This window comes from Dryobates pubescens, chromosome 11, assembly GCF_014839835.1.
Source record: "Dryobates pubescens isolate bDryPub1 chromosome 11, bDryPub1.pri, whole genome shotgun sequence".
NCBI classification, from domain to species: Eukaryota; Metazoa; Chordata; class Aves; order Piciformes; family Picidae; genus Dryobates; species Dryobates pubescens.
Genome location: NC_071622.1, coordinates 19,443,792 through 19,469,529, shown reverse-complemented (window position 1 = coordinate 19,469,529; position 25,738 = coordinate 19,443,792). Strand labels below are relative to the sequence as shown.

Genomic DNA, 25,738 nt, shown 5'->3' with positions numbered 1-25,738 from the left:
CCAGAGAACAGTGTAACTGGGACAGCTTCATTCCATGGTGTCATTTGTTCTGCTGTGAGGAGGTATCTCAGGCTTGTGACTAGTGTCTTCCCTTTGCATCTGTTGTGTCCTACCCACTAAGGCAAGTGGTTCCTATATTGAAAAGTACCTCAAAAATGTCACATCGTGCAAAACATGTTCCTTATTTTCATTGACTATGATTTTAATGATTGCCCTCAGAGGAATACTGCAGTTATGCCAAACTGAGAAAGCACAAAGGCAAATTAATTGCAGTTTTCAGAAGTAACTTTGGGCACTTCTGTTGGATTTGTACTCTGTCACATGGAGCCTGTGAAAATGACACTTGGAGAAAGTAAGAGCAGCAGTTAGAAGCTGCCAGAAGTTGAGCAGGATTTCTGTGGTAGCTGCAGTTTGTAAGATAAGAACTGTTGTCTGTATAGTTTTATCTCTATGTTCAAAGCTATCACCTGGGGTAACTAAAGATAAATGTTGTTTGTCTGTCTAGCTTTCTCCCTGCCCCTCCCAAAAGTAATAGGGTTACTTAGGTTGACTTCTGCCTGCTCAGAAGTCATGATAAGACTCTTAGACTAAGGAAGACTATTTAATTAATCTTACAGAGATAGTTCCAAACCTCAAACACCTCAGTGATTAATACAAAAGTAATTATATAGTAACTGTATAGTCTGAGGAGTAGCAGCGCAGCAGCCTTGCAGTCAGAATACATGCAAAGAAATTAGTCAAAAGCTGTAATTATTCACTCTGTAAAGGAGGCATGAGAGAGACTTTATTTTTTTCTTTTTTTCATTTCCTTCACAAGGAAATCAGAGTCTGACTGATTCCCTGTTCAGTTACTGGGTCAGCTCTGTAGATCAGTGCAGCATCAAGGAGTCATGACAGATTATGTCATGAAGCATCTGATCTTGTGCCTGTATATTCATTTTACTGAAGCAACATTAATAAATAGAATGTGGAGGGTTGCTGATTTGACATATCAGAAGCATGTTATAGACATTATCAAATTAATTGTTTCATTAATTGACTATAATGTTTCCAGCTGGGATTTTCAAAAGAGTATAGGGGATTTCAGTCTGCAAATCACACTGAGACTCAGAGACAGACTTTGATTTCTGAATTCCTGAATTCTCAGCCTCAGGAGTTCATAGAGGGGAAAGCAGTCAGCAATGGAAGAGGCCAATAAGGAGTACATGTTGATAGGAAAGCCATACTGCTAAGTTTATCAGGAAGGTGTGAGTGTAGCCAGGCGATTTAGTTTCCTTGGGCAGCTGCCAGTCCAAAGTGACTTTGCCTCTCATCTTTTATCACATGGCCTTGCGCTTCTAGGAACTTCTTCCTGCCAAGTGTGCAAGCACAGGAGCCATAGGGAGCTTCCACTGGAACCAGAACCTGAGGGGAATGAGTGCAAACACAGAGGTCATTTTTGAAACAGAAATGTGCCATCACCACCACAGCAGAAACTGCAGCTAGTAATTTCATCATAAAATCATGCCTAGGCCCATTCTTTATTTTATGAACATCAATGGTAGATATTGCTCTTACCTGAAAAGTTTAAGTGGATCTGTAATATCCGCTTAAAAGAGGGCAAGTGTAGGACAGGATGGGAGCAGAATCACAAGACTTAAGAAGAGAGACTAAAGCACAAACAAACTATAGGCTATTGATGCAAAATGGAATAACCCAATTTATCTCTGTCATATGATGGTAACAGAATTTCAGCTGGACTTGGCTGTCAGCTAGAGCAGCTGTAGAGGGAGGAGCAAATATCTGTCATCCTCTACATCTCTCACCCTCTGCCTGATCCCAGTCTTATACCTTGTCTAGAGTCTCTCCAATCTGCTTTGGCTCCAAATGGCTACAGAAACATCCCTTTACTACTCCCTTAGAGTGCTGCTGTTCTGTCACCTAGAGTTAGCCTACAACCTAGCTAGCCTACCTTGTAACCCCACCACACCAGAGATCCTCCCTGACCTCAGCAGTGCTGCCAGTGGGGCAGAAAGAGGAGCCATGGTAGACTAACTTTTCACATGACCTGGCTATGTGAAAGGATTCCCTCGTGTGTTCTGCTTGGTTAAAACTGCACAGGTTGACATTAAAAGTCAAATTCAGTGGAGAAAACTGGAATGATTTTTCATAGGTAGTCTCTGTTACAGATACCTTTTGATCTCCAGAGCATTCCACTGTTCTCCTTTAGCTATTATGAACAGCACAAGAAGACAGTTATCCTTCTGTAAATCTCAGTGTAAATCTCTTTTAGAGGTAAGGTGGAGCTTTCACTGGGACTGTGGGGGAGGAAATTGCTCCCTTCAACTCTATTCTATACAGAACTGCTGCTGTGTTTTAAGGATGAGTCCAGGGAAGTTGTGTTTGGAGCATTTACTTACTTCTTTGTCATTGGTCAAGCCTAGATTTGTCATGTCTACAACATTATAAAAATTGTTGTTCAAGACGACTTCTATGACCTGTACCTGAAACCATGAAAACAGATGAGACAATGAATTAGGGCACCTTTTCAGCCAACAGCCTGGCAGTCTTTTCAGTCACTGTGAAGAAAGATGATGCAAACCTCCACCTCCCTCATAGATACAGTTGATCAAACACAATCTATTGAACATGTAGACAGTTTTGTACTATCCCTTTGACTTTTACTCATGTGCTGCCAAGCACTGAGAGATATTCTTCCCCACTGTATTCATGCCTGGGAATCAGTGTAAGAACTTCTCAGTAAGTTCTTTGTTGGTTGTTTGGTTGTTTTTTTTTTTCCCCCCAAGACCATTTAGCTGTACCACCAAACAGTTTCTAGTCTTACTTAAAACTGCTAGAGGAAGTAATAGACTTATTTTGGTCTCCTCAGTGGTCTGATTAACTTTCACTATTGTTTAAGTAAAACATCAGCAGGAGGAAATAAAATACCTCTGGCACTTTGGAAAGGATGAGCATCTGGATAGAGTTGACAGTTTTCTGGTAAGAGGGTGAATATTCGCCACAGTCGGGTGGCCCAGAGAAGGCTTCAAGGATACATTCACGGACTTTGTTCCTAGAGGTAACAGAGGTGCTTACAAAACCTTGTTTCAGCTCTTTCTGTCTAGACCCATAGCGTTTTACTGTGATCTTTGATTGTTTTATTATTTTCTCAGTCTTTTCTGACAAATACATAGCACATGGGATTTTATGAAAGAGCTATGTCTTTGTCCTCCCCATCCACAGCTCTGTAATCCACAAGTAGGTGTTTTGATAAAAACATTTGACAAATTAGTTGTTAGTTTGTTCTCCTGAAGCATTCTGTACTGAACATGAAACTTCACATTTAAATACTGTTCCTTAATGCACCATCAGAGAGACAGTTTGCCCTAAAGGTATGTCTCTCACCCCTCCTAACAAGCACTTAACACTGCCACTGAGACCTGAGAGTGGCTGATGCGCAGCAACTGCAGGCCTGGCCTTTGTAGCTGCAGTCTCTACAGTATAGAGGGACTTCAGGGTTACAGATTAGGTAACAATTGTTATTTGATTTGGTGTATACCATATGCAGTCAAAGTCAAAATCCTTGCATTCGCCGTATAACCATTTGCAAAATAACTCTCCACATAAAATCCTGTCATTCCTTTCAGGAAGTGTGGTGTGTTCATTCTTATAGAAGCCTTCAAATCCAGACTGTGTCGTCTTCATAAGTTTCAGATCTTTAATTCCAGCATAAACAACCAGAGGACCTGTGATCCAAAAATACAAGACAAAATGAGCCCCTTTTCAGACAGAGAAAGAAACCGCTGGTGCACGTTGCAGTCACAGCTCCAGAGCCATGAAGCTATCTCTCCAGGACTCACTTGTGTGCTTCTGTAGCAAGCCTAGCTACCTTAAAAATATTTTCTGCATGCTGATGTTAGTGGAAAGGTAAGAAACATGACAGAAGCTAGTGAAATCAGAGCTCAGACTAGGAAATGGAAAATTCTGTCAAGTGATCTGCAGTCAGTCAGAGCTGAGACCACACATTATTTCCCCTCCCTGGAGCTGGAATATGCATTGGGTTGGCTCTCACTGATGTCAGTTTGGAGACTACTAATTGCTGTAAAGGGAAATTAAATAGGCTAGTAGTGCTGCAGTGTACAGGAGAAGTGTAGTCAGCCTTTTCTGGTGACATAAATTAATGTAGAAACTCTCTGTACGAAGACTTGGGAGCCTTAGTCAGAAATTTGCTTCCCTTTCTGTTGTGAGTTTTGCATCTGTAAGAATAAGAGGGCGAGGAGCCAATGCAAATCCCTGCAGTTCAGCTAATTAGCAGGACCTGGCACTGATACATATGCCACCCACAGGTTCAAACTGACACTTTTTGCTCTTCGCCACTATTCTTAAAGTGCTCTTGTAAATCACTGCTGCATGAGTGAATTATCATCTAAAGACCAAACAGTTTTGTCTTGAACAAAAAAGGTTTGTCTTTTGACAAACCTTTTGGACAACAGCTAAACAGTAAGTGGTCAGTCATTTAGAGCACACCAAACTGATAACTGAAAACTTTGCTGGCCAGAGTTGCCAAAAAAGAAAATTCAGAATAGAGGAACCTTATGGCATGTAGGCATGCAGATAGTCAGTGGCTGAAGGCCAAGCTGGTGTTTCTGTGCTGCTTTTGGTGTTCACACTACTTAGTTCAAAATTAAGTCCTGTAGTAATGTAGTAGCATGTAGTAACCCTGCCTTGGACTGGGAAGACTGACAGTCTCTGTCTATAAACTGTGTCTTCCCAGGAATTTGTACAGGAAATAACTCCACTGTTTTGGATTTCATTCCACAAAATTAAATTCCACTAGATTATGTGATCGTTTACAGGTTTGTGTTGTTAAACTGCTCTGTCACTAGAAGTTGTCAAAACTTCATTCCATCTATTTCTTTTCTTGTATGCATATTGGTTTTTAATTAGGATGAGGAGGTGTATTTATAATTTTGTGTAATCCTCTTCTTATTATTTGCATGCATATTGGTTTTTAATTAGGCTGAGGAGGTATATTTATAATTTTGTGTAATCCTCTTGTTATTACTGAAGCTTTTAAATCAAAAGACATGGCTATTCTTGGACAGGATATTCTGGTGTTTATTCAAATCTTGATGAATTCATTGCTTGGCTATAAGAGTGTAACACACATTAAGGTAGTGCAGATACTGTCAGCAAACCTGGAGATATATTTACCTCATATTCAAATGCACAGCTTCTTTGAAGGAGCTCCTCAAAATGAATGATTTACTGAAAGGCTGGCTGGCTGTGTAGCAATCAACCTGAAACTTGCTTTGAAGAATATAATGCCTAGGCAAAGTTTTACAGGTGAACACTCTATGCTGTGCTTTCAGTATGTTTTGTGCTTGTGCTGTGCTCAGCTGTCAGATGTTGACTTTGTTAAGTTACTTATGATGTTTTCAATTTCCAAAAAATGCTGAGCCTTTTATCAGCTGATATAATAGCAAAGAATAAGCCTATAATTCTATTAAGCCTCACTAGGTTTCTTCTAATAATAAGAAAAGTGTTAAGAGATAGGATTAACTGAGAAATAAATTTCTGTGTCAGCTGGTAAGTGCACAGGAGGATGCTAAAGATAGAGATGGTTCTCTTGTAAGAAAAATTAAAGGGTTTGAAAATCCTCTCTTTGATTATTGTTCACCTAGGCAGGGAATCCTAAAGAAATAGCTAAAGGACTACATGAAGGGAAGATTAAGAAGGAAAGGTAGTTTTCTTGGTAAGTCTTAAAGGTTTTTTTGTTTGTGTAGAACCTGAAATTGCAAAATTTCATGCTGAATTTTCAAGGTGATGAAAAATGTAATTGAATCTGTACATGAAGAGCAGCAGTTCTTGAAGAAATTTCATTCTGGATTATTTTTAAAACATTTTCCAGAAAGCAAAGTGAATAGTATTGAGGCTACCAAAAATACAGCAGTATTTAGCATTACTGGGAATATTAACAATGATCAGGCCAAGAGGCATTGGAGACTTGTACAAACTCTCTTTTCTTTCAGGAGGAATATAGGGGACGATGCTAAAATGCACCTTTCAGAACTCATTTCCTGTCTGCAGGTGAAACTGGTCTTGACATTGGACCTAATCCTGATATGTTGAGAAAATAGGGAGAGACGGTTGGATGGGAAATAGTTCTAAGTTATATTAAGGCAGTAATAGATAGGTACTGAACTGATGCCTAAAACCTCTAAACTCCCTGTGTGAAGTAATGTCGTGGTCTCAGTTCAGTTCCCAGTAATCTGAGAGATGGGTTAAATGAAATACCAACACTGTGAGACTGAATTTATGCTCTTGTCGTGAGTCAGTTTTTACACTCCCTTTGGAATGCCAATTTCCTGTCAGATAGTTGAGCTCCAAAGCTCATGTCTTCCAAATATCACAAAACTCTTAGTGAAGATGAACAGTATTTTGCACATGGCATGCAAAAAATGGCATGCTCTGAAATATTTCCATGTGAAAAATTGTTTGCACGTAGACTTGAATGCTCACGATAAATTTAAGTCTGCCTGATTTGCAGCAATGAAATTGCATCTTCCTTAGAAATAAAACCAAGGCATGTTGACAGCTTTTGAAAATAACTGCAAACTAGGCAATTGGCCTGCAGCAGTGTGGTTTCATGATACTCTTTCTATAGGGTGATGAGAGTAGTGAGACTGTAGACAATAGTATAATGTAAAAAAGCAAGCAGCCCATTCTCGGAAGCCTTTTAAAACCTGTGGCAATATATGGCAGTTCTGCAGGATGTGCTGTTGTAACCATTAAAAGTTAAGGATACACATACAAATGCGAGTAGCAGTGCAGCCAGGTCTCAGAGATCAAGGACTGCAATATTAGATTAAAACATAATTCTGTGGACCTCTGGAGTGGTTTGGCCATGCTATGAGCCCTGTAACACCATTAGTATCTCTAAAGCTATCTTCCTCTCATAGGTGGAAATATTTACAGGAAGTAGGGGAAGCTGCAAATTCTTTTCTCACCATTTCTGCACTGCTCAGCTTCACAGAAACGGATCCCATCAGGAACGTATATGAATGAGTGGACGTGGGGAACACCATTCTGCAATTTAGAGCAGACATGTAAGTAAAAGTGCAGTAAATACTCAACTTGAAAACATGAACTAAGAGTGATGAATGGCTCCAGAATAAACAAACCAAAAGCATTAGCCTTTGAGATACCTGATATTGACGTCGCCATGGTACTTCTTGAACGTAAGTTTTGACGTATGCCACTTGGCAAAACGTTGTCATGAAGTGTTTGCAGATATCTATAGCAAATTGTTCTAAAGTTGGGATCTAAGACAGCAAACAGTATTATTAGAAAGAAGCAATTACCTCATGTACAAAAGTATATAGTTCTGATTGTTGTAAATATTTGGGAAGAATCAATGTTGTTAAAAACAGATTTCTTTCACTTCTGGTTCATGCACTGTGACCAGTCATTTGATCAGCTTACAGCAATATGCTGCAAACAGCAGCTGCAGAGCAATGTCAAAATTCTCCCCTTCTCTGGTACAGCAAGCTGCAGAGAGAGTGCTGAAGAAGCCTTATACTTTGATAATACAATGCTGAAATAATCCTAATGATGCTCTGATTAAGCTTTACAAGCTAAAGATGGGATTTCATTACACTATAGAGTCTTAGTCTGAGAGATGCCACTAAAGGAAGTAAGAGCGCAGTTAAAAGAATTAAGGGAAGCCTCACATAATTTGAGACCTTCTGTTTAAAAAGTCTATACTGGAATAACACAGTACTATGTGCTGTTAGCTTTTAAAAAAAAAATCTTATCTTATGTCACAAATCTACAAAACCCACTGATAGCTCTATAAGAAAAAAAAATGCTTTGGAAAACTAGGAAGGAGTCCACAAGGATAAACACCGGAGAAGAAAAAATTCCCAAATGACTGAAGGTTGACTTTATTGCTGATCTAATGTGCCAGTAAGGGTAGAGATTGTTTTGATGCATTTTGAAAATAAAAAATTAGTATAAAAAACATTTCCAAATGAGGTCATAAGAAACAACAAGGCTAGTTAAGAAGTAAAAGTACCCCATTTTTTTTGGCCAACACAAGGACAATATTCTTTATGGTGTCTGTAGGTATCACAAAGGAGTTGTTTCCATCCAGGTATTCATGAGCAGAAGTCAGACGGAGATGTGTGCACACTTCCACCTCCTTAACAAAATGCTTCTTGCCTTCTCTATGCAGGCGAAGGAACTTAATTGTATTCTTGCCATAGTCACAGTTGAGGACTTCTATATCCTTGATCTGCAGAGAAAATAAGTGACAGCTGTAAAGGAACTCAGGGGAAGCCTGACTTCTGCTCAGTCATAAACATAAACATGATTATAAACATAAACAATGATTATGGCCTTTATTTTTTGTGGTTACCTGTAGTCATGCAAATATTTCCATTACAAATTACAAAGTCCTGATGGGAAGAGGAAAGACTTTGGGAAACTGTTATTCCATTAGCAGCAGCTGTGATAAAATTCTAAAATCTTATGGGGACATATAACATGAATTACAGTGAACTAGTCTCGTTCTCATCTTTGGAGTAGTCCTGACTATAGAGACCTGCACTGAGTCTCCCCTCCACCATCTCTTTCTGAGCCCAGTATGCCCCAGTGACTCAGCAGAGGAACAGCCATGTGCTGAACAGGCAGCCTTCATTTCTGCGCACTCTGTGCCACTCCAGCGGGGATAGCCCTACCAGTCAGGGCTGCCCCCAAAACAGCCATGCAGGGACTTGCTCCAAGACCAAGTGGAAGTGGTGAGTATCAAAGCAATTCTTCCCTGAGGGGTGGGAAGGTTGCTTTGTAAGCAGGCAGAAGTCCCAAGCAGAAAATAGAAACAGCTGTCACATTCTCAGCATGTTGTGTGTTTTACTGCCCCCTTTATGGACCCTGCAGTTCCGTAGCAAGAAAAGAGACTGAGCTGGTCTGGTTGAAAATGTTTCCTCACAACTGTGTTACAGTTCTGATCTCCCATGAATGGGATTAGAAGTGAGTCTGAGCTTCAAAATTCAGGTCTCAATCCACACCTCCCAAATTCTGGCTTTCTGTGGTCATTGGTTTTGTTTGTGCTAAGGCCTGTTAATTTTTCTCTTGCATCTGTGGAGCATACCCTCTTTACACCTCTATTGCAATGCTGGACAGGCTGTGCTAGAAAGTAGAGAAAATACTGTGAAGGTTGTGAAGATTTCTGTTATGGTAAAATATACAGAGGTTATTGCATTATACTCTCCCTGAGGCTGAAATATCCCATATTTGGTTTCACCATCTTTTAATGTAAATCAACACCTTTTAATGTAAGCATAATGAGGGAGAAGAATATTTTTACACACCAAAATAGAAGCTTTTTATGCATGAATTGCTAAATGATTATCAGATGTAAAATTACTCAATTCAGACATGTTTGCTCCTAAAAGAAATGCTAAGGAACTTAAAAAATAACTTACAAAATGATTATTAACTAATTGTAAGTAAATTACTGTGGTTCTGAGATCAAAGCATTTTCTCTGCCTGTCAGCCTGTGTGGGCTCAGTCCGCACAGACAAATGAAGGCTCCCACTGCCCGAGCCAGAACCATGCAGGGCTTGGGACTTCCCTAGAAAGCCTCTTTGCAGGAACAGTGCAAAGGCTACGCTCACCACAAGGGCTGGATGGAGAGGTAGTGAGTGTTTTTCAGGTAGTTGTAACAAATACACACGTCAGTCATGCAGCACTAAAAAGAAGACAAAGAGTTTCAGTATCTGCAGCTTGATTCTTGGCTGTTGTTTTTTTAAAGCAGAATACCTTGAATATTCTACATAGTCGAAGTACTGCCTCTGAAAATACAAAGCTAAGTTTTCTCAAAAATACAGCATGACAACTGTCAGTTTGCCATTTTATTGCCCAAAGAAATCATGAGCAGTTTCCAGCGACTCCCAGGTGCCCTGTCCCTGTGGCCTTTGGCCACTCCTGCAGTGGGGGTCTGACTTCCCAGGCTGGCTGCATTGTTCCAGACAAGCTGCCTGGGGCGTGCTTACTGCATCGTGCAGCAGGAGCTGACAGTTAATGCTGCACAACTTCTCCTTTTAGAGCCTACTCAGTGCTTGCTGAGTGCAGCTGAGAAACCAAAATGCCTGCGCGATCTGCATGGTGGCACCGTGCTTTGCTATTGCTTCTCTCCTCTGCACCCCTGTGGGCAGCTGAGATTTCCTGTAGGAATGAAGATGGGGAGGCAGTTGACTGGTGAGTAAATAATGCACAGGAAGAAACGCCAGGTCAGTAAAGAAGACTTGAGATTAAACCGCATGAAGTGGGTGGATCACCACCAAGTAATGCATAGCAATTGTGGTTTTAACCCTGCTCGCCTGTGAGTCATAGCTGGATTTTCCATTTGGAAAACCCAGGATAAGTTATTGAAATGTGATTTCATTTCAGTGAACCAACCACCCTACTGCATTATGACTAACTGCAAAATAATCACCCCCTTATACAGCGTTCATGTCTCATCATCAAAGGGAGCAGAACCTGTGTTCGGGTGCCAAGGCTGTGCTCACTGGCAGCAGCCCTGGAGGCACCCAGCCTGCACCAGGGTTCCAGCACTTGGCTCATCTGGCTGAAGGTACTGAGCTGAGCAGGGAAAAAAAGATGTATCTCGTCCTTGACCTCCTCACTCATGCCTGAACCTCAGCCGGGTGGGACTTGCCCCTTAGCTGCCAATGCTGAGGGGAAGCAGAGGCTGACCTGCCCCAGAAGGGATACAGGAGAAGCAGGAGGCAGGGGTTGGCACTGTGGGAAAAAACCTGACTGAAGAGCAGAGGTCATTCCCTGCTACTGGAGCTGCTTGCACCTCACAGCTGGTACTGCCAGCATTGAGCCCAAGTTTGGGTATTAAATGATTAATTGGATTCATGTACTTCGAAGACAAAAGACACAAAGATAATTACTTAATATCCAACCCAGGTTTAAAAAGGAAACAAGAACTCTTTAAAAAGAACATGGAAACTTGTCCATGACTGAAATAGCAATCCATTCAAAAGAAAAGTGTCCAGATTAGTTTGGATACAAGTGATAAAGAAGCAGGTGTTACTCTGCACATCCTTTTCCTTGCACACAGAGCTAACTGCAGGGAAGGCAGGAGCTCTTCACACTGCAGGAAGGTACTCCAGGAGGCTTTCTGGATAATGTGGGGTTTTTTTCAGGAATCAGGCTCTTTGTTGGTGCAGCTACCCAAAATTTAAAGGTATGAGAAATATAATTTCTCTCCAAACTGCAATTATTCCTTGAATAATGAGTCTGTTCATGCTAAAGCTAAAAATCCTAAAAGACCAAATCCCAGGCAAACAGAAAGCCATTTCCCATCCATTTCTTAACTAAACACATTTTTTTTAACCAAATTCTCTGAGAAAGTCTTTGAAAGCTATGGCTAGGAGTCATTCACCTCTGCCTCCTTGTGAATGCCAGCAGTGTTGGACCCTTTCCAGATGGGAACTGAGGGGTCTGCACAGGCAAAACCATGTTCCTATCTGACAAATAAAGCAGGAAGGACAGAGGTAATTTCCTTGCCAATGTGCTGTGATCAAGTGAAGCAGAAGCTTGCCTGTCTGCAGGGGTCATCCTAGTTTATTGACAAGAAACAGTCAGCTTGTGCTGATTCTGGATTTGGTTGCTATGAAGCTGGTAGGAGAAGCAGAACTGAAATTGCTGAAAAAAGCTTCCTCAGCCAAAAATGTCAATGCTCTTTCAAACAACACATTCGGTTAGCAAGAGCTTTATGTGAGTTGCTACTATTCTGTGGTTTCATCCTGCAATATTCCATAATTACTCAGTATTAATGTACCCTTTCATTTGCCCCTAAACCAGAAGAATCACTTGTTTTATCTGACCTGATCCCATCTGCATTCTGCAGCTGTGCCTGCAGTTCCATGTCTGCAGTTCCTACCCACACACAAGTGCCTGGGCTGGCAAGTGTCTCTCCAGTGTTTGCATTCCACTCCGGAGCTCTTCACTGCACCTCACGCAAGGGGCCACCAGAGCAAATATCCATACCATCAGCTCTCTTAAGGAGTGCAGAGTCTTTCCTTTATTCATCCAAATTCACTGTGTTCTGTGGGAGGCTTTTCATGCAAATAAAAGCCAAAATTCTGCTTTCCAAGAAGTGTTGAATCAAGGACTGAAGCTATGGGGTTTTTCTTTTAGGGGAGAGGCAAGAAGAAGCAGCAAAGATGTCACTAAGAAGTAAAGCTGTGATTATGTGGAATAGGTTAGTGTTCAGTCACAAGCAAACAATGTGACAACACTAATCGGGGCTAAGCAGATTTGCTTTTCCTTGGATCTCAGGAAAACAACTTTTGCTCTGCTCCCACAAATGCCTAAGCTCTTGAGAAACTTCCTGTGCAGTGAAGACTTTTATACAACTTAAATTGCTCATACACACAGCTGGCTTTCTGGAAAGGACCAAAACATGTATCCACTTGGAACTGGCAAGCAATTTACTGGTAGCTCAACTACTAGCGCTTCCTGAAGCACACCTGCTAATGTGGGTTTGTCAGATGCAAGGCATAAATCTTTATGCAAAACATAACTCTTCCAATACATTGCAAAGCAGTTTGGAAAGGTTTCATATACTAATTCCTGGAGCAGCTGGTACTACTATAACTGCTGCTGTCCTTTACAAATCTTCACTTCAAATAGTGTGACTGCTGTGACTCCTTGTACACAAGGCAACTTTCCCCAGCCTTGCTATGTAGATCTCTTTCTTCTCTTGTCTGTGATCTGTCATCAGCAACCATTTCTCATGAGATATTTAGGCAACATCGCTCAGTCAGTTAGCAAGTGGATTACCAGGATCACCAGTGTGGGTTTCTCTTCTGCCTGTACATGTACATTTCCCATGGATTAAATGTTCCTCTAGTAAAATGCTTCCCTGCCACTTCTTTCCTGCTTTCGGAAATGCCTTTTATAGAACCACTTGAGACTACTAGTCAGCTGTGGAAGGCTTACACCTCCCTATTATACTTGAAGGGTTAAGCACAGTCAAGCTGTGTTTTTGGTAAATAGTATAGGATTGGAAAATAACACCACTCAGTTCTTCCTATTGACAAAAATAACAAATTACTCAAGTGCAGCCCTCAAAGTGGCTCAATTAATTGTATTGCAGTTAATCCCATGGACTTGTACATTAGGAAAAACATGTTTACTTCATCAGGGACATTAATATGAACTGAGCCATTTATTGACAATATTGAGTACTCTACAGTTTGGAAAAGATTTGTGTTTCTGGCTAATGGTTTACAAATACCCACCACAAACAGTTCAGTGGTGTGCAAGTTGGTTAGGAAAAGTAGGTTTGGAATAGCATTATCATATGGTTTTATACTTATTTTGTGGTATTAATATGTATAAATAGAACATTTTGAATTTTTGTAATTTCAATTCATAATTTTATCTATTTAATTTAAAGTTCTATTTATATAGTATAAAAATATATTGGTAAGAGTTGTTCCAGGATGGTCATGAGAATGCCAGACTGACTTTGGAACCTGAGGTTCTCTACCAGAACTAGAAGCAAAGGGATTTGATATCTAAACAGGACCCCAAATCAGGGCTACCTCAAATTCTTTCAGGGCACCAACATCAGTCTGAACACAACAACAGGAGTTTGAGGCTGAATTTGCCTCCTTTGCTTGTTAAGAAGCAGAACACATTTGCCTCTAGCAGGTCCTGTGCTGCCAAACTGCTGCTGGTTTCTGCGCTGGGTCACCTCCTCAAGGCTGAGAGATGTCCACACTACAAGCTGGTGGCTCTGGTGTAGGCATCTCCAGAGCCACCCTTCTCTTCAATCCTTAAGTAGGAAGGAGATACTGATTTTCACATTCAAACAGGATGGCTGTAAGAAAACTGAAAACTGTCCTGAAAGGAGGTTGTAGAGGGGCTAGTGCTGGTCTCTTCTTGCAGGTAATTAGTGATAGAACAAGAGGGAATGGCCTCAAGCTATGACTAGGTAGGTTTAGACCGGACATTAGGAAAAATGTTTTCACAGAAAGAGTGTGCTGCCCAGGGAGGTGGTTGAGTCACTAGCCCTGGATGTGTTTAAAGGTCATTTGGATACGGTGCTTGGGGATATAGTTTAGGGGTGGACCTTGTAGAGTAGGGTTCTGGGTTTACTTGGTGATCCTGAGGGTCTCTTCCAAGCTGAGTATTTCTGTGATTCTGTGATTCTGTTACAGGTTTGCTCTTTACAAGTTGCCAAAACATGTCAAAGGAGAGATTCCCATGCTGGGGCTGGAATATCTGTACATGGACACCTTGGCTCCACAGTGGCAGCTCAGTAAATACCTTGTCAACATGACACAGGGTGCTCTGGGACAAACACTGAAGCAGCTGTACGAGACATACGAATCTGAGGCAAGTGACATTTAATTACCATTTTGTTAGTACAGCTACTTGATATTACATGCAAATGAAATGAAACCAGTCAAAATAAGCACGTAGAGGTATGGCCAGACCTGACTGACCAGATCCACTAAAACATGTCAAGGGGAGCGTCTTGACAGCTGGGCAGATAATTTGCAGTTTTGGTTACAATTCTAATTTCTAGTCAAGCCTCTCACAAACTCAAAGTATCATCCATCAAAAAAAAAAAGAGCATTGGTGTGTAGCCCCTTCGACTTCTCTGAAATTCATGTTCAGTGACATCTAAAGCTGTGAACTGGCTGCAAATACAGACTAGGACCAGTGGTGACTATTACACTTGTCCTAACCCCTCCCATCTGTATGTGTTTCATGCTCTGTCTCAAATGAAGTCTGGGTTTTGGTCTTCCTCCTGAAATCACTATGACTGCTTCAGCGGTGAAATGATGCCTTTTAGGCCTTTATTTCCCAGCCCCCCACACCAATCAAACACCTCATTTATATTTGTTTTAAGTGATTACAAAATATCACAAAATATGTCTGTAGTTCTTTTTTTTTTAACTATCTGTTAGTATTCTTGGGAGTCTGTGTGTGTCTCTGCATTTCTGCTGTTGACTAGTGGTAAGGTGCCACTTATTTCCTTGTAGAAGATATTCCCAGAATTCAGTCAAAAATTGGCAGTTGGTCAACCATCCTATGCCATGTCTTGCTGTAATTGCAATAAACTGTTTACAAACTCCAAATACATCAGGAGGCGAAGCATGTCCCAACTCCTTTGAAGTTCTCTATTCAGGGGGAATGAGGTGTGGCCATATGCAAATATTTTACCCCAAAAATGTTAATTGCTTGTCCTTCACAAGAACACTGACCGTGTCTGTTTTCCCTCAGCAAACAGTTTCACTGGATCTGGTTGTGAAATCAGAGACACACACAAAAAGAGGGAGAAACTTCTCTGTTAGCAGGTGTCCAACAAACCCATGTAAATTGCCTTAGAGAGCATGTTGGATCTCTTGAGGAAGGGCTACTGCAGTGACTGAGAAAACTTCCATTTTATATTAACCAGGGTCCATTAGGATTAGCAATAGCATTAGCTGAGCCTTCAGGTTTATTTTACTGTAGCTTCTGTGGGAACTGATAGCTGAATTTGGAGAAAGGTAGGCTTGTGGTGTTCACACAGAGAAGTCCTGAATTCTTTCTTCTGTTCCCAGCAGAAGTTATTTGCTTAAATGCCTTGCTTTTACTGAATGTGTGTTTTCCTGCAGAAGAACAATATTGTATATGCAATATACAACGACGAGGCCCCTGAATCAAACGCCAATGGGTGGAAAAGAGGACATACCAAAGGTACAGGGAGAGTCCCAAGCTACCATTTTCTCCTTTCTAAAGTTATGGATGGCATCCACTGGTCTGTTTGTCTTATTTGCATATTTAAAATACCTGCCTAAAGCAAAACTGGAGAATGATTTGCATGATGCATGATTTGTTGTATAGTTACATATGCTGCGGCTTCTGTTTTGGTTTTGCTATGCCTGTGCTGTGCTGAAGAACTGTTAGGGCTTATGGACCCTTTGTTTTCAAGAGCCAAAACTCCTGCAGCTCCTTTCAGCCAGCTGAAATAATAAACTCTACAGTCAGTTTATTGTAGACATTAATATGTTGAAGTGCGGTGTCTTCAGCATCAACGCCGAAGGACACATCTCTATTGTCTCAAGGCTTCTTCCTCCTTAACTAATTTGCAGAAACTTTTTCTTTTTTTTCACAGGATTTCTGCTCTTGGACAAATCACAAGGCTTCTGGGTGATTCACAGCGTGCCCCTGTTCCCTCCCATCCCTGAGGATGGTTATGGGTATCCAGCTACTGGGGAATTCTTTGGACAGACAGCCATCTGTATAACCTTCAAATATGACCAGTTCACAGAAATAGGTATGAAAAGTTTCTCTCTAAGAAAGCTGTGGCACTCCTTCCCCCCTCTATCTGCTCTCCTTGAGGCTTGTTCATGTCCATCAGTGTCAGATTGGGAAACCAAGTGGGACCTGGAAACAGCATCCTTGGCTTCAGTTATGTTTATCCAACAATTTCCTGTGTCAGTGTGGGAAATTCAGTCTTCCAATCTATCTCCATCTCCCCATGAGGACTATTGGGCTAATAATAGTCACGAGAACATATCAAGAGTAAACTCAGTCCATGCATACAAAATGCTTTAGAAATACAAACTAGGATGATTAATCATCTTTACCAGTAATAGCTTGTTCAGCTGCAATTGTCTGCAGTTCTAAAAATGTAAAGGCAACCACTGCTTGAGCTGGAGTAGAAGCCTTGACTCATTAGAAATACAAAGTATAGAATAAATACCACCCAGGATTTCCCCAGGTACTTCTTGCCATGTAAAATACCAATGCTAAAAACAATTTTAAATCCCCCAAATCTATACCCCTAAGATTCAGAATAATCTGATAGCAATGTGGGATACTAAAATTCTGAAAATGGTCTATCCAAAGGCAATACAAGAAGTCATACTAGCATGTTCATTAACACTTTTCACACTGTTTTCCATTCTTTTTTCATTTACAAACCTCAAATTATATTAATGGGGACCGGCCACACCTCAGAGCTATCTAAACCAGGCTCCTCTTTGTGAAAGCACATCCGTGCATGTGTTTAGGGAAAAAGGACAATAAAAGGAGACACCTACAGTCATGATTTTCCTGCTCCATCTTCCCAGCTTCCAGTAACCTGTGGTTCACAGATTTCCTGAGCCAGAAAGACTGGAAAGTTCCAGACGGACTGGTCTTCCACCAGTTCATCTAATGAACCCTTTTGTTCCCTTGCTCTTTTTTAAAATATCCATGGCAAGGACTTCTACAGCTAAGCTGTGCACTGTACAGAAAGGTAAACTTCTGCACATTCAATACATATGCTGAAAGTCAAGCTCTGTTCTCCCTGAAACCAAGCTAGACCCTCTGGCAGCATTTCTGTTTGTATTTGGCTTGGCAGCTGTAACTGACTGGAAACTGCTTCTATAAATATGAGCAAGCTTGGATTTACACACGCTGTTTCAGAGCACTGTGGACTGCTCAGAGGCTTGAGGATGAGCATGGGTAGATGTGACTGTGGACCAAGACCACTGGTCAATAGTTCAATAGTTCTGCTAAGAATAATGAAGTGTAAGAGGAAAAACCTGAGCCTAGTCTCCCAGCCAGTCTACATGCCGCAGAGCCAGTTGGAATACAAGTCAATTAAATATGTTTTTGATTGCTGAAATATGATACTTTGACATTGAACTCCTCTAGGAGATAGACTGTGAAGATTAAGAAGGATTTAGGTTTTCTCTCCAAGGCAGAACTTTACTCTCTTGATTGCTTTGCTTTAACCCATTTTAATTCTACATATGTTCATTCCTTCGGGTTTTTCTCAGATCAACAGATGCTGAGTTATAATCCAGGAATCTACAGCTGTTCCATTCCTAAAATCTTCCAAGCTGATCTCCCATATCTGCAGAAGCTCTGTGCAGGGTCCAGGCTGCCCTCAGTCCCCTTGCGCCACCTCTCCAAGCTCCAGTCAGCTCATGGGGAAACCTTTCTCCACTTTGCAAAGTCACGCTTGTTCATAGATGGTAAGAGAACCTGTTGCTCTCTGTGTCACACATTCTCATGCAAGAAATAAGCAATTAATATATTCCTTGACAATCAGTATTTTCTTTGAGGGGGGAAAAAAGAAGTTCAGCTTCAAAAATAAATGTGTCAGAGGGCAAGGAATGGTGTCCCATTATAATCTCTGAGTCCCACAAAGCAAAAAGCTGTCTGACCCTTTGAAATGCCTGAAGGTGTTCAACAATGGGATTTTCAGAAAATGTGTTTCCTGTTGTTGAACAGTAACAACAAAGAACAAGTATGGGGTTTGAAGCATGCACTTTTTGTTTGGTTGGTTGGTTTGGTTTGTTTTTTGTTATGGAGAAGGCTTGAAACTTTTTTTTCCCCCCTTTCCTTTTCTTTCCTGTTGATTGCTGTAACAGGTTTCCCAGAGGAGAAAAAGTAGAAAGGAACTTCTGAAACAGAAATCAAAAAAAAAGGAGGGAGAAAATCCCTTCTGGCTCACTTATGCTTTGGAATGAAACAATCCTAGTCTAGGTGACATTTTTCAGTCTGCTCTTAATTGAAGGAACCTGGAAGACTAATTTCCCATACCCTGTGTTATTCCACAGATATCTACGTGGCCTGGATGGCTCAGGAACTGAAGACTGATTTGTTGGCTGAATCCTGGCAGCATTCTGGCCAAAAACTTCCCTCAAATTGCTCTCTTGACTACCATGTCTACAACATAAACCTAATAGGGCTGCCACTGAATGCCACCTTTTATTCCATTAACGATCATTCCAAATGGGCTGTTTCAAGTAAATATGAAGATCAGTGGGCCTGTATCGGAGACTTAAACCGTGCAGCCGAACAAGCGTGGAGAAGCGGTGGGTTCATCTGTACACAGAATGAGCACATCTACAAAGCCTTCAGACATTTGATAATCCACTATGAAACCTGCACCAGTGCTTCCACACTGATATAAGGAACCATTCTTCCCAAACAGCACAGCTTCTCCTTACATAGAAAGCGTATCAAATGTCTCTCTAAAACTTTATTTTTACTCTAAAAAAAGCCCCTGTAAGTTGCCAGATGTGTTAGACCCTCACCTCGTTAGCTATAAAAGCAGATGGTTTGCAGGTAGATTACAGCTGGTTTTTCCTGGGTGCCAGACCAGTAGGCTCTGCACGTGCTCAGCCCATGCTCCTCTTGCCATCAGGGACAGGGACAGGATGGTGCTGCATATTGCTGTGAGCAACCACATACAAGCATCCCTGGGAGGAACTTGTGAGGCATGCTGGATGTGGGACAGGAGGAACAACAGAAACCTGTCTCATTAGCTAGGCTGTCAGGGCTGGGCAGTTATCAAGAGCAAAATACCCCAAAATGCTTTAAAATTGCACTGTATTCCAGCACTGTTGAGATCAGTCACAGCATTTCTGCTGCTCAGTTTGGGTTGACTCTCCTTAGGCACCTGACATACTTGGATACAGACAGGGAAGCAAGCAGATCTGTGGACAGGAAGGCTTTATTTTTACATGATTAATTTTTAGAGAAGAAATGAGCTTTAAATCATTTGTAACCAGTAACTCGAGAGTATTCCTAGTGGTTTTATTCATGTACAGCAATCTTATAAACAAATAAACATGTCCAAAATATGAATAAGCAGAGCAAAACTGGTCTCTTTACAGACTCCCTCTGCCATCTTTATAGTTATTTGTGGTTAGTTACAATGTTTTATAGCTGCCAAAGGAAAAATGGGGACAATTAGGGGAAAAAGAAAATATTTAAAGGAAGATACTGCTTTGCCTGCATTTTCATACTACAACATGGCTGCTGATTTTCAGAATCTGTAGTTTCAGGCTTAGGACTTGAAATTCTCAATGGACATGCTATAAAGACAAAGATAATTTACAAAATCCTGAAACACTCTTGGGTTCTGATTTCAGAAGTAGATCTGTACTTAATATGTTCCTAAAACATATTTATAGGGATATAGCTGACTTTTTTTCCCCTGAATTGCTAACATAAACTCCAGTCTGAACAGTTGCCTGTCCCAGTAATACTTCTGTTTTGCTGTGTTCATAGTCCATACCACTGATTCTCCACAGCAGTGTCTTAATAGGAAGTGGATACAAAGAAAGGTCCCACAGCTGCCCCAAACTGGCTAAGATCTCCTTCCCTTTTCACACTGAAAAGTCAACGAAATTGTTAACAAAATGTGTGAAGCACCAAAGAAAGTAATTTCAGAAAACTTCCTGAAGAAAGAAGAATAAAGTATCTGCCTTGCTTAATGAGGAGCATTGTACAGGAATAGATTTTATATTTAGTCAATCTGGATGAAAGGCAAACTTGAGGCAGTCTGCACAAAAAAGGTCTTTTTCTTTTTCCTGTCTGTAACCAAACACCATTTGATAAATAATTTACTTGGTAATGTTTTTTCTCTGGCGCTTCTCAAAGTGCTTTACATACATATTTTTAGTTGTTTTGCTAGCTGTGGTGAAGCAACACCTATTTGTTGCAGTGAAAATTGCCGGTGACACAGAGTGTGGAGCAGTGGGATGGTAGGGCACTCAGGTAAGAGAAGATAAAATTCCTTTCTCTTGCCCACCTTTCACGGCAGACACGTAACCTAACCTACTTGTCTGAAATCTTATATCTTGCCCATAGTTTTGCATACAAACAACCTCAGTGAACAGGAATGGTGAGAAATCCCTCACTGGATACAGTGCTGATGAGGTTCACCATGGGGCATCAGAGGGCCCCTGGACCTATGACACAACCTGTATCTCTTACAGTAGATGATCAGCTACAGCATTTAAGTCAGAGAGTTCAATAGCAAAGAGTATCCATCCAGTCTGTCACAACAGGGTTGCCATAGCTCTGTTCCCCAGGCCAAAAGTCAACAGTCCATCACTTGACTGTAAGTGCTGATTGCTGTTCTTAATTGATCAATTGATGGCTGTTTGCAACATCCCTCTTTAATTTTAGCTGTCACTGAGGAGGCACAAACAGCAGTGGGATGGAGAGAAACAGTTGTACCATAGAACATTGCAAGTGCTTAAATAGGCAGGTTGTGCACAGACTCATTTCAGTGGTGCAGCAATTAAAAGGCTGCAGTTCTGTTTCTCTCCTTTTTTGACTGTAAACAACTTTAATTCAGTTCTTCTTTCATTGTGTAACTTCCATATTTGTATAGCCTGATAGTTGTACTATTATGAAACATGGGCAGACTTTTTGTTTCCTGATTCTGAAAGAGTCTGATCATCAACAAGAAAAAACATGCAGACTTTTAAAGGGTCTGTAACTCCCAGGCTTCCTGTGTAAACACAAGACCATGTGCCGCATACTTACCCTCATATTCCTTCCTGGCATGCACCATGATGAATTGCTGGTGTGACATATTAGGTTTTATATATTTTTTACACACACACACACACACACACACACACACACACACACACACACATATTTATATATTCATAGAGGTTTTGCTTTTTAAATGTGCTGGTTTTTAACACATCTGCCTGTCCCAGTGATTCTGGTGCCTTTGCTGCTCACTGTGACCCTTTTGACTGGATATACCTTCTCGCACAGAAGGGCACTTCTGGAGCTGCCCCTCTGTGATTTCAGGGGGACCTGCCCAGCAAAGCTGATCCTGCAAAAAGGGCAGAAGTCTTGGACCCTGGCATGGAGAGGGGAAAAGTTGGCCTTTTGTCTGGAAACCCAGTCTTGTCTCAGTGTGCAGCTATGGCTATTCTGACCCTTGGGCTCCATTCTAGTCAGACTAAATGAGAATGTTTATTAAACAAGAAAATTGTTTGCTGAGTGAGTAGGAGAAGCCAAAGGCAGATATTATTAATCCACTAAACATTACTGTACTGCAGCCAAGTTTGCAACAAACACAACAGTAGGAATAATTGTTTGATATAAATTGCCTAGTAATCATTTCCACAAGCCAGGACTCAGTCCCAGCATGCCTGACAAGCTTGCAAGGGGCAGGAAATGCAAATACAGCCTCTCAAAATACACACTTGCCACTTGCTCACCCACCACGACATCTACCCTCACCATGGCCACTGCCACCCCAGAGCAAGGGCCAAACTCTGTCTCCCTGTCACTGCTCCAAAATGAAATCCTGATGATTTTTCTATGAACCCTTGTATCCCTGTGGGTGCTTCTGTAACACCAGTAAGTGTGGATCTCTAGGGTAGTGTTTTGCTGTGTTGGAAGGGTGCAATTTTATACAGACTTAATGCAAGAGCTCAAAGGATTTGATATTACCCTCACTAGAAGAAAAGCTAAAAGAAGATACAAATTCAAAGGCATAAAAATGTTAACTGTGGGAAGTTTAATACCAGCTAGGCAATTGCAATACTGGAAAACAGACACAGGCATTGCAAACTAAGCCCACTCCATAGGTCAGCCTTTATGGTGGGATTGCCTGTGGTGTCTACACCAGTGAAAATACACTGAGCCTTCACGATGGGACTGATGAGCAATGTATTGGAGGATTTCTCAAGGACACCTGGAGCTCCATGTCAGCTCCAACAGCAAGTCAAGGGTAGCTTTGGGACAAACTGACTGAGCTGGAAACCTTTTCTTCTCCAAGGCATGCTAACTTAGCCTGGTACGTGGACTTGTCATGGAGGTGGACAGGTGCATTTCTGAACCACATCAGTCTGCCAGACTGCACTTTTCGAAAGGGCAGAAATCCTGCAAAGCCCAGGGCGTTTTGATAATTTTGGTGTCAGTAATGCCTGTTTTAACAGCTATCCTTGCAAACCAACACACTGCTCCGCTCTCAGCACCCTTTGTGTAATTTTCTGCTCTAAAAATGGGAGGTTTTCAGTAGACGTATCTCATGTAAGTGCCTGCCTGCGTCAAACAGGGCTTCCTCAGCTTGCCCGCGGCGTGAAGGGAGAGGGTTATTTCTGCAAAGACATATGGGCCACTCTTGTTTAAATATATACGCTCGTGAATCCTGACGGTAATTAAATGCTCGAGAACATCATTGTGAAAATTTGTTTTAATGTATCAAAGCATCCTTGGAGTTATTAGCGCGGTTACATAATTATCCCCAGAGAAACTTGCACCCATAGGTTAACGCCCATAAATTATTGTGTGGATCTCTCTTATACCTTTATTTTCAGTTTCTGAGAAAGACACATCACTGGGTACTTAACAGAGTAATTGCTTCAGAACCTGTAAGCTGCCTATGAGGTGGGTAAAATGTTTGGGAGACAAGGTAGTGCTGGCACCGTCTTCTAAAAGCTTAGTGTAAACCAATGCCTAACTGTGCTCAGAATGTGATGCAAGAACATGATGCACCTCTTCAATTTCACAAGAGATTTCTTAAAAAGACAAGAATTTAAAAATGAGAATGGAGATGAATACACAGTTACATTAGTGTAGGAAAAAAATAATCTTGTAGCAGGGAATAAATTCTTCATAATACAAGGCAGAGAGTCTGATCTGAAATTTCAAGCCAGGTTACCAATAGTGTTTATCAGTTGATATCAGTACCTTAGCTTCATCTGATACTTTTCAACTGGAGATACCAAATTAAAAGCCTAATCTGCTGAATTCTCTCATAATCCTTATGAATTTGGCAGGCAGTAAAACAAGCTGCTTGTAACTCAGAAATCAGTTGAGGCACTTCCAGCTCTTGGCCACAGACAGGAGCTAGCTCATAGTATAATTGTTTTACTGCAGGCCCATTGTATGCTTGTCTGTATGATTTTTAACTGATTTATCACAGTATTAAGAATATGCTAGTCTATGCATATTTACTATGTTCATACTGATCAAACTGTTAAAACATTAGGATTTGAAAAAAAAAATGTTGCTTTTCATAAACAGTTGTGTTAGACTTCAAGTAATTCTGGTATATCATCATGATTTTATTTTTTTCAGTTGAGTTTGCTGGACATTTCTACACGAGGCATCTGGTGACTATTCTGATTCTCCTGTAAAAGGGATAAAAGTAAGGAACATTTTTCCTCTCCTTTGATCACTTTGCAGCCTGGGAACTGCAAACCAATACCCAAATATTCAGAGCTTTAGCAGAACCAGCTAGCTCTTGCTACAAGTGCTTCATGCTTGTGCTAGCATTGCCTAATCCATTAATCATAGAAATTTTACATGCAAATTAGCCACTGGGTTGTGCATCATAATACAATAACCCACAAATCTGTCTTCACATATATTAATGCCTCCAAATAAGCATGTAACATTACAGTAGTACATGGTCTCCTCATCACATTCCAAACCTGCCAAAAGTTCACTAGAAGTTGGATCATCAAGTGTTTTCTTTTTGTTCCTTACCTCTAACTTTCTATGCTGTAAGAGTAGTTAGGTTCAAGGGGGGGTTTGTCTTTTTGGGGGGATTTATTTTTTGGGGCTAAGATTCTGCCAGCCAAAAATCAGTATTTCTCTTGATGTACAGTTTTAAAAGTGTGTTTCTCCACTGGTATGAGTACACTCAGCACCACTATCCACCACTTCATGCTGAGGATTAAAAGTGCCCAGTTCAGCACACGTTTCAGGAATTGTCTTATTCCCTGCTCTGAAAGGTGCTCCATTTCCCATACTGATCTTGTAAAAATCCTAGGCATTGTGCAAAGGAATTCTGCATCTTTTCCCCTATTGCTTTCTAACTACTCAAAATATTTCTTTCATGAAAGTCAAGGTGTGAGTGAGAGAACTGACAATTGTGCATGAAACACTTTGAAAAGAAAGACCGTGGAAAAAATGCTGCACGGCAAATAGAGACAATTAGTACACTTGTGCCACTTACCAACGTGCCCTCCTCTTTACTGCCAAAAGCCATGAAGAACCAGAGAAATGGGAGCAAAGCAAGCTTGCAGGAGAAAAGGAGAAGAGGGAACAAGGCAAATGAAGGTAAGCAAGAGAAAACCAGAAGGAACATTGGGATGGGCAACACCAGGGAGTCTGAGACCTTTAGTTTGGTAACAGAGAACCACAGGGAGTTAACTGTGCAGAAATCCAAGATGTTTAATTTCCTATGACATTTATCCATTTTACAAATGTGGTCTCCGTAGGCTATGCCACAGAGAGATAAAAATGAAAGGCATAAACTGAAGTCATTTAGCTAAGTATTAAAAAACCCAAACCCACAAACACCTAGAGAGAAAGCTGCTACCTGCCCGTTACCAAACCTGCAAGAGACGGGGCAAGGCAATGTCAAAAGCATTGAATATATACAAGTAGGAGGGCAAAATGAGAAATTCATAAGCTAAGCAGTTTGAACCAGACATATCTGAACATGCTAAACCATTCTTTTAAAAGAAGGAAGCCACTATTAAGGTTTAAAGCCAGATCAAAAATGCAATGAAAACAAAAGACGCAAAACATTCACAAGAGTAACTGCAGAGTATTTCATTACATATCATGATACTAAAGCTAGCTTCATTCATTCTTGTGGCACTGGAAGAGCTGCAGGCAAAAAAGTAAATACAAAAGAACATAAACAGAACATAAATAGTGATAAACAAACCAATGCCTTTTACAGATGTATCTACAATGTATATAGCCTCCTATTCTTGGGTAAACATCAAGCTTAGTTTAGAAACTTCCCTGGTCTTTTGTTTTCTTTAGTTTCATCTCTGATCCTACTTTGTTCTCCAGCACTAACCAAACCACTACCAGTCCAATATAGTTGTTTCTCACTGCACTGAGTCAAAATCAGAAAGTGTTCCTAGACATTACTTACTGTCACTTGACTCATGGTGGC

General features: G+C 40.9%; 2 protein-coding genes across 2 annotated transcripts; one reads left to right on the top strand and one right to left on the bottom strand.

Moving 5' to 3' along the window:
• Positions 1-1,195: 1,195 nt before the first annotated feature.
• LOC104300110 (uricase) lies at positions 1,196-25,738 on the bottom strand. Its single transcript, XM_054165330.1, has 8 exons — positions 25,718-25,738; positions 8,057-8,275; positions 7,188-7,304; positions 6,990-7,068; positions 3,539-3,725; positions 2,929-3,052; positions 2,400-2,483; positions 1,196-1,404 (listed from the first exon to the last, which is right to left on the bottom strand). Exons 1-8 carry the CDS (start codon positions 25,730-25,732, stop codon positions 1,267-1,269), a joined length of 963 nt encoding a protein of 320 aa, XP_054021305.1. The 5' UTR covers positions 25,733-25,738; the 3' UTR covers positions 1,196-1,266.
• Positions 10,108-19,644, top strand: DNASE2B (deoxyribonuclease 2 beta). Its single transcript, XM_009900358.2, has 6 exons — positions 10,108-10,242; positions 14,226-14,403; positions 15,672-15,753; positions 16,172-16,333; positions 17,826-18,023; positions 18,612-19,644. Exons 1-6 carry the CDS (start codon positions 10,130-10,132, stop codon positions 18,965-18,967), a joined length of 1,089 nt encoding a protein of 362 aa, XP_009898660.2. The 5' UTR covers positions 10,108-10,129; the 3' UTR covers positions 18,968-19,644.